We start from the raw sequence: 9085 nt of genomic DNA, 5'->3' as shown, positions 1-9085 counted from the left end.
TCAAGCAAGAGCCTTGAGTCCTTCGGAAAACCTGTATGCGTTGAGGAAGGGATTAGGGTTGTTGCTCAAGTGAATGATTCCCCTTTTTATATGACTTTTACCCTAGCTCATAGGTCTTTAACTTGGGCACGCGGTTTGTGGGGATTAAATCGGCCTGCAATTTAGGCCCACGCCATACAATAAAATTGGCATCATTTAGGGCATGAGAAAAGCAGAGTCTCACTTTCGCGGCCATTCCCAATTTCCTCACTAACTTTCCATACTTGAGAGAGATTTTTAGAAGGCTTTAGTCTCAACAAATTCTCAACATTTCTACAAGGAAAGAAAGGATACTGGTCAAGGCACTAGTGTGTCAATTTAAGCAATAAAATTCAAAAATTACAAAACAACAGCAAGGAGCATGAGGAAACAAAAACTCAAATCCAAATCAGAGCAATCAATTCAAGCGTCTACATTGCACTTGATTCGAGTAAGCCACCCACCCTCTATAAAATTTCAACTGGCGGAGGTTGAGATCAAAAGAAATTGTCAAACAAGGCCAGAAGCAACGAAACAAAAACAAAAACAAAAACAAAAATCCCAAATATACCAAATACAGGGGAAAGGCAGGCACAAGGACCTAATAATTCTTTGCCCTTTAGAGGCGTACAAAGTTTATATGTTTAGGGACTTAGTCTTTTGAGTTGCCGCCTAGCAAAATCTACTGCCCTTACTTCTTTAGGATGCACAACAATTTTTTCCAGTTTAACAGCGTTCTTGATTAAGTACATGATAAGCTTCAAGTCACCGGGCCGACCACAATAGGCTCTCACTTCCACTACCCTGAGGGAATTACGGGAGCAATTGGCAGCTTCCTTGATTCCTATCTCATGTTCCGGTCTCACCGCACCTGTCAACTGCAACAAGAACCGAAATACCATTAAGTATCCTTGATGACTTCTTGACCATTTCGAAATGACACAGATCATTCCAACAGGAAAAGTAGTGACCCAAGAAAATTCAACATTAAGTAGAAGCAACTGGCAGTGGACCAACCGAATGGAAGATGAAGATGCATTCTTCCACTTGGTTAAAAGTTACAGCTAAAGAGTTACATTTAGTAAGAAAATCAAGTCACGATAGCCGTAAGGAAATAAGGTCATAAATTTAACTTGACTTGAAATAACTGACCAACGGAAAGGGAGCATTAATCTCTACAGAGGAGAGATTAGGCACAAAATGCAAATTAAGTGAGTGATCATTGAACTGGAATGACATCAGTACATTAAAAATATCATTCTTTTAAACCCTATCTATATAAATATACCTCCAACACCAGTTTCTGCAACTCTGGAGATGCCTTAATGAAAGAAGCTAATTGAAGGAGACAGCAATCCTCATCAGTTGCAATCTTTACTTCCAAATGTTTGAGAATTTCTAAGCCAGGAAATGTATAATTCTCTTTGTGGATCTGAAAACCAGACAAAGGGGTAAGGCACCGATATATAATCCAAGAAACAGGAATGAAAACCAACACATAATTATTACCAGGCTTGTTTTCAGTGTGAGGACCTCCAGCTGAGAATGACAGAAGTGCAGTGTGGAGAAGACAGCCACTGTAGAAGCTCTGCTATCACAGGCAAGGGACACCTCAGCAAGCCGCGGCACATTCCAGAGAAACAAGCGTATCCAGTCTCCAGCATAAGTAAATGAAACAAGGTTTGCAGAACTGATTTCAATGCTTTCAATGCGGCAATTCCGTATCTCTAAATACTTCAATGCAAGAGCTGGTCCAACAACTCTTACATTATTATCAAAACCTCCGCAACCACTCAGTAATACTTTTTCAAGGAATTTACAGTTGCCCAACAAACATTTGAAAGCTTCCCCCACCGTACCTGTTAACTATGGTTAGTATGTTAACTATGGTTAGCAAGTTAGTAAGTTTGTTACAAGTCTGGTACCTAGCACGTGTATTAGTTAGACAGCTAAGCTGTGTGGTTAGTCAGTTAAGCTCCTCTGTAATATGTTTACATATAAGAGTGGGCTATGCTTTGTAAAAGTTAGTTGATAATCAAAAACTCAGAAATCCTTTAGCCTTCTTCATTTCTCTTTCTCTTTCTCTAATATCTCTGAAATACTCTTCTTCTTCTTTTCTGTTAACATGGTATCAAGAGCCAGCATCGCTCACGCTCTTTCTTGATCCTTTTGCTTCCGCTCTTCCCTTCGTCACATTCTGCTTCAATTCTTTCGTTTGTTCTTCCATTCTTCAATTCTTCAGTTTGTTCTTCAACTCTTCAATTTGTTCTTTCTTTCTTCAAATTTCTTCATTTTGTTCTTCACATCTTCTTTCGGTCTTCGATTAGGGATTTCTTGCCTTTTAGGGTTTTGCTGCACTTCGGGATTTATTACTTCTCATGGCGTCGTCTCCATCAATCAAGGTTGAAGGTCTCTTGGGTATGGTTACTATTCGTCTTGGTGATGATAATTTTCTTAAGTGGAGTTTTCAGATTGAATCTCTGCTCCAAGGCTATGATCTCTTTGGCCATTTTGATGGCTCGCTTGTTCCTCCCCCCAAATTTGCAATTCTTGATGAAATTGGCGTTACTTTTGAGGTCACAGCTGCTTATAGGGATTGGTTGCGTACTGATAAGTCTCTCTTGAGTTTTCTGATTGCCACTCTCTCTGATGAGGCATTAGAATATGTCATTGGCAGCAAGACCGCTCGTGAGGCATGGCTTCAACTTTCTGACCGCTATGCTACTGTATCGCGGGCTCGGATTAATCATCTCAAAACTGAGCTGCAGACTGCTCAGAAAGGTGCCGACTCCATTGAGCGGTTTCTTCTTCGTCTTAAACACATTCGTGATAAGTTGGCTTCTGCTGGGGTGCCAATTTCATATGATGATTTTATGATCACCGTATTAAATGGGTTGCCTTCGGAGTATGACATGATCAAGACAGTTCTCATTGCTCGTGACTCGGTGATCTCTCTAAAAGATTTTCGTTCTCAATTGCTTGCCACGGAATAGACTGCACCATGCTCTGATTCACACTCACCATGCTCTGTATATGTCTTCTACCTTTTCTCCCGGTCAGGTGTTGCAGCATCCTGGTTCTTCTTCTACAGGTATGGGTTTACTTCCCACTCCTTCTGTTGCCTATATGGTTTCTCATGATGCTTCTGGTTTTCATAATAGAGTCTCTGGTTCTCAATCATTCTCTGGCAATGGTCGAGGTTTTTCCTCTAGTAATGGTAGAGGTTTTGTCTCTGGACGTGGTAGGTTTTCACAGACTCGGCTTCCAAGTTCTGATTTTCATGGCAGGTTTCCTGGTGCTCAAGCTTCTAAATTCTCTGTTGTTCCGGAATGCCAGATTTGTGGCAAACGTGGCCACACTGCCGTGAATTGTTATCATTGTCATGGTGATGACAGTTCTAAGCTTTCTGGGTCAATCATTGCTTGTCAAATTTGTGGTAAGAAGGGTCATGGTGCTTTGGATTACTTCCATCGCTCAAATTATGTCTATCAAGGTCAAGCTCCTCCATCCATTATCTCTGCTATGGCAGCTCACAGTTCTTATATGCCTACACATGGTTATGCTCCAATGCCAACTCCTTCGAGACAAGAGATGGCAGATCATGTTTGGATTGCAGACAGTGGAGCTTCCTATCATATGGTTGCTGCTGATGTGTCTACTCTGCATGATGTTAGCCCCTGTGAGTCCACTGATCAAGTGACTGTGGGGAATGGGGAAGGTTTGAATATAACAAATATTGGCACCACTGCTTTGTCTTGTGCTTCTACTTCCCTTAAAATGCCTTATGTTTTTTATGTTCCAAAGCTCTCTGCCAATCTTTTATCTGTGAATCAGTTATGCAGAGATAATCATTGTATCATAAGCTTTGATTCTACTGGTTTCTGTATACAGGATAGGACAACAAAGGCAATTCTTCTAAAGGGCTCTAGCCATAATGACTTATCTCCCATTCCGTGTAAAGTTCCATCGGCTTGGTTCTCGCTTTCCAGTCCAACAGCTTATCTTGGTCAGCGTGTGAGTTCTACTACATGGCATCAGAGATTGGGTCATCCAACAAATGAGGTGGTGAAGCTTATGCTTAAAGAGTCCAACATGGTTGTTTTAGGAGATGAAGTTTGATTTGTGTCCTTCATGTCTTCAAGGAAAGATGCACAAGCTGCCTTTTTCAAGTAGTCATGTTAAGACAGATATTCCTTTTTCTAAGATACACAGTGATGTCTAGGGACCTTCCAATTTTAAGTCCATTCATGGCTTTCGATATTTTGTACTCTTCTTAGATGAAGGCTTTGTATGGATATCTCCCCTTTTTAATAAATCTGAGGTGTTCTCCAAATTTCTCAAATTCTTTGCTTTGGTTCAGACTCAATTTAATGCTCAAATTCAGCATTTTCAGAGTGATGGTGGTGGCGAGTATATTAGCAAAACATTTACTGACTTCCTTGCCTGTCATGGTATTTTGCATCAGTTTACATGTCCATACACCCCACAACAAAATGGTATGGCTGAGAGGAAAAACAGACATGTTGTGGAGATTGCTCTAACTCTTCTGACTGCTGCTAATATGCCTGGACAGTTTTGGTATCATTCTCTTGCACATGTTGTCTACTTAATAAATAGGATGCCAAGTCAGTCCTTAAAGCATCAAGCTCCTTATTTTCGTTTGTATGGCAAGCAACCAGAGTTACAATCTTTAAGAATATTTGGCACTGCTGTATATCCATATCTCAGACCTTATAATGTGCATAAGTTTCAACCTCGAACCACTCAATGTGTATTTTTGGGATATTCTTCAGGGTATAAAGGTGTTTTGTGTTATGATATCGTCACTGACAAGTTTGTCATCTCCAGACATGTGATTCATGTTGAATCAATTTGGCCTTTCTAGTCATTACTGCTCAGTTCAACGACTGCTGTTTCTAAACCTCAAGCAGCGGCACCACATATTCTTTTTTCTTTGCCTTTGCAAGAAGTTACAACTCGGGTTACCACAATCACACCATCAGCTCCTTCAACATCATCTTCTCCTTCTGTGCACCCATTAGGTGGTTCAGAATCAGTTCTTGTTCCAGAGGTGCATCATTCCCCTTTAGGTGATCATCATCTGACACTTTCACCTCCTCATGAGCATTCATCTTCGGGTACTTCCTTGTTTGATTCTTTACCTATTAATCCTATTAATACTCATCCCATGCATACTAGACTTAGGGATGGCATAGTACAGAAGAAACAATTTCCTGACTATGTGGGGTATTATATATGTTTGAATGCTCATATTGAATTAGATGAACCTGCAAACTATAAGGTGGCCTCGTTTTCTCCATAATGGAAACAAGCCATGCAAGAAGAAATTGATGCCTTGCATATGCAAGGTACTTGGAGTTTAGTTCCTAATCCTGGAGATAAAAACATTGTTGGTAGTAAGTGGATTTACTAGATAAAGAGGAATTCTGATGGTTCTATAGCTAGGCATAAAGCTCGGTTGGTAGCTCAGGGATTTAGTCAAGAGCAAGGCTTGGATTTTAGTGAAACTTTCAGTCCTGTAGTGTGCCACACCACTATCAGGTTAATACTAAGTCTAGCTGCAATGAATAAATGGCAGTTAAGACAACTTGATGTTAAGAACGCATTTTTACATGGCGATTTCGAGGAAGAGGTGTTTATGAAACAGCCACAAGCGTTTGCAGATCCACGTAATCCTGATTTTGTATGTAAGCTTAAGAAATCTTTGTATGGTTTGAAGCAAGCTCCAAAGGCTTGGAATGCCAAATTCACTGGATACTTGCCAGCCATAGGTTTTCAACCTTCACAGTCTGATCCTAGTCTCTTTGTCAGACATTCAAACTCTGAGGTTGTGATTCTCTTGCTCTATGTTGACGATATTATTCTCACAGGTTCTAATGAGAAGATGGTTCAGCTTGTGGTTGATGAATTAAGCTCTGTATTTGAAATAAAGGACTTGGGTAAGTTTAAATTCTTTCTCGGCTTGCAAGTATCCCATGGCTCCAATGGTGATATTTTTGTTAATCAGTCCAAATATGCTAAAGAGTTGCTTCATAAAGCTGGGATGAACTCTTGTCGAGCCTGCTCAACTCCATGTAAACCACATACGCAGGTGTTAAAAGATTCTGGTGAAGTATTAACTGATCCAACATTGTTTAGGAGCATTGTAGGGGCTCTCCAATATTTGACTTTTACAAGACCAAATCTTGCTTATTCTGTCAACTCAGTATGCCAATACATGAATCAACCTACTGATCTTCATTGGCATTTGGTGAAAAGGATTCTTAGATATGTGCAAGGTACTCTAGAGTATGGCCTGAGTTTTACAGCTGGTGATATGAATCTCTCTGCATATAGTGATGCCGATTGGGCAGGAGACATCAACACTCGCAGGTCTACAACAGGTTTTGTGATATTTTTAGGCAGCAATCCTATATCTTGGCAATCAAAGAAACAAGGCTCTGTTTCAAGAAGTTCTATAGAGGCAGAGTACAGGGCTGTAGCCAATACTGCTGCTGATTTGGCTTGGATTCGACAAGTTTTAAAAGACTTGAAGTTGTATATGCCAGATCCTCCAGTTGCATATTGTGATAATCTGTCTGCGTTGGCTCTTAGCTCAAATCCAGTATTTCATTCCCGAATTAAACACTTGGACATTGATTTCCATTTTGTCAGGGAGCGAGTGCAGAAGAATGATTTGCTGGTTCAATATGTTTCAACAGATGAACAACTTACTGATGTTTTTACAAAGGGTTTACATTGTCCTATCTTCTCACAGCATTGTGCTCATCTTAGATTAAGAGAGTTACCTAAGTAGGGAAAATGTTAACTATGGTTAGCAAGTCAGTAAGTTTGTTACAAGTTTGGTACCTAGCACGTGTATTAGTTAGACAGCTAAGCTGTGTGGTTAGTCAGTTAAGCTCCTCTGTAATCTGTTTACATATAAGAGTGGGCTATGCTTTGTAAAAGTTAGTTGATAATCAAAAACTCAGAAATCCTTTAGTCTTCTTCATTTCTCTTTCTCTTTCTCTGATATCTCTGAAATACTCTTCTTCTTCTTCTTTTCTGTTAACAGTACCAATACCAAACAAAGAAATGGATTTTACAAACTTGAAGCCACCGTATTTACAAGGGTGTGGAATATCACTAACACCATTACACTCGTGCTTCAGCTTGTAGTTACCTATGAATTCATGGGGAGAAGAAGCATAGGCCAAGTCCATACTACCAGAGCAAATTCCATCATCCAACAAGATCAACTTAACTTTCTGGACTCTGTTTCTCTCCGTAAACTCCAGCCATTTCCCGAACGTTGCATTTGTGGACCTATCATTTTCCATATCGAAGAAAGCCATGAACTCCTTTACATTTCCCCCCTTGTGATTTTCCACAACACGATTTACGAAATTGACGTAAATTTCTCTTTCCCTCTCTGGTTCGAGCTCCACCTCGGAGAACCTATATTCATCCCTGGGAGTGAGAATCGTACTGTAGCCCCACACACTGAGCCATCTCCTAGAGAGTAAACGAGTATCCAATATTTCATCCTGTGTCAACCTAGACACTATGCTTCCAAGAATTCCATCTTCTAATTCACTGATTCGGTCCATCGAGTTGGACGAACCCTATATTATTGTACAAGAATCAAAACCAAACTATCAAACACAATACAAAAACATAAATCAAGAATCAAAATAAGTATAAAAATTCAAGAATACGATGATATTCTTGCCCCGATCTCATGGTTCGTCCTCAAATGAAATATTATTATATTAAAATAAAGCAGAAAATTAACAAGAAACATAAATCAAGAACAATCATTGAGAACGAGAAGCTTGATAGTCGATCGTACCTGGCCTTGAGCAACTTGATGAGAAGTTTGAGGCCGCTTTGGATCCATTGCCATTGAAACTGAACGCTAGTGCTCACGGCTGCAGCGACGGAGTAGCGAAGCGAGTGAGGAGGTGATAATAATCTAGCTATCTCTTCTCAACCTTCAATCACATATAGCCGAAAAAAGATTTCACGTAAGCACACTAATGCAACAACCAGTAACCAATTAACATCCAGCTGTTAAAAATTGCCACGTAGATCCCCAAATAGATGCCAATTGGACAATCCACGCTGTAATAATATCTTTTTAATATTTCATTTTATTTATTTTTCTGTGTTTCTTTTTTTGAGTTGCTAATTCTGGGCTAGAATTTTCCTCATATTTTGAGATGTAAAATTAGGCATGTGGGCCTTAATAAATTCTTTTTTTGAGAGAGAGAGAGAGAGTATTGGGCCATCGGGCCATAATTGTTATCACTTCTTTTTTTTCTTAGCCCAAAACATTAAGACAGAACTCAATACCAAAGTTAAGTCCAACCCAATCCCTACACAAACATAATACCTCATTCCTCATTTAATCTTATTTGGATTGGCCTCACACTAGTTTAGAGACTATCGTTTGTACTAAAAAAATAAAAATAAGAATCTTATTATCAACATTTTTTTAAATATTAAATCTTATTATCAACATTAAAAAAAGAAGTATATGTAACATCTCACATCGACCAACGGAGAATAGGTGATGTGCCTTATATGTACATACCCGCCTCCATCTAACACAAGGACTTTTGGAAGCTCACTAGCTTCGGAGTCATGGGAACTCCGAAATTAGGTGAGTTGGGGTTAGAGCAATCTCAAGATAGGTGACCCACTGGGAAGTTGCTCATGAGTTCCCATAAACAAAAATGTGAGGGTAGAGAGGGGGGCCCAAAGCAGACAATATCGTGCTACGGCAGAGCTAATCCCAGGATGTGACAATTTGGTATCAGAGTCACTCTGCCATGTGATGCAAGTGTACCGACAAGGACGTCATGCAAGTGTGCCGACGATGACGTCGGGCCCCTAAGGGGGGTGGATTGTAATATCCCACATCGACCAACAAAGAGGGAGTGATGTGCTTTAAATGTACATGCCCGCCTCCATCTAGCACGAGGCCTTTTGGGAACTCACTGGTTTCGGAGTCATGGAAACTCTGAAGTTAAGCGAGTTGGGGCTAGAGCAATTCCAGAATGAG

The 9085-nt window shown here is 40.0% G+C and overlaps 1 protein-coding gene across 1 annotated transcript; it reads right to left on the bottom strand.

The window, feature by feature from the left end:
* On the bottom strand, nt 329-2163 carry LOC109947376. The gene is made up of 4 exons (XM_020557330.1): nt 2121-2163; nt 1528-1820; nt 1307-1450; nt 329-896 (listed from the first exon to the last, which is right to left on the bottom strand). The coding sequence occupies exons 1-4, from the start codon at nt 2161-2163 to the stop codon at nt 663-665; spliced, it is 714 nt and encodes a 237-aa protein (XP_020412919.1). The 3' UTR covers nt 329-662.

The sequence above is a fragment of the Prunus persica genome, chromosome G1, assembly GCF_000346465.2.
Source record: "Prunus persica cultivar Lovell chromosome G1, Prunus_persica_NCBIv2, whole genome shotgun sequence".
NCBI classification, from domain to species: Eukaryota; Viridiplantae; Streptophyta; class Magnoliopsida; order Rosales; family Rosaceae; genus Prunus; species Prunus persica.
The sequence above is the reverse complement of the archived record's forward strand: the minus strand, read 5'-3'. Positions and strand labels throughout refer to the sequence as shown.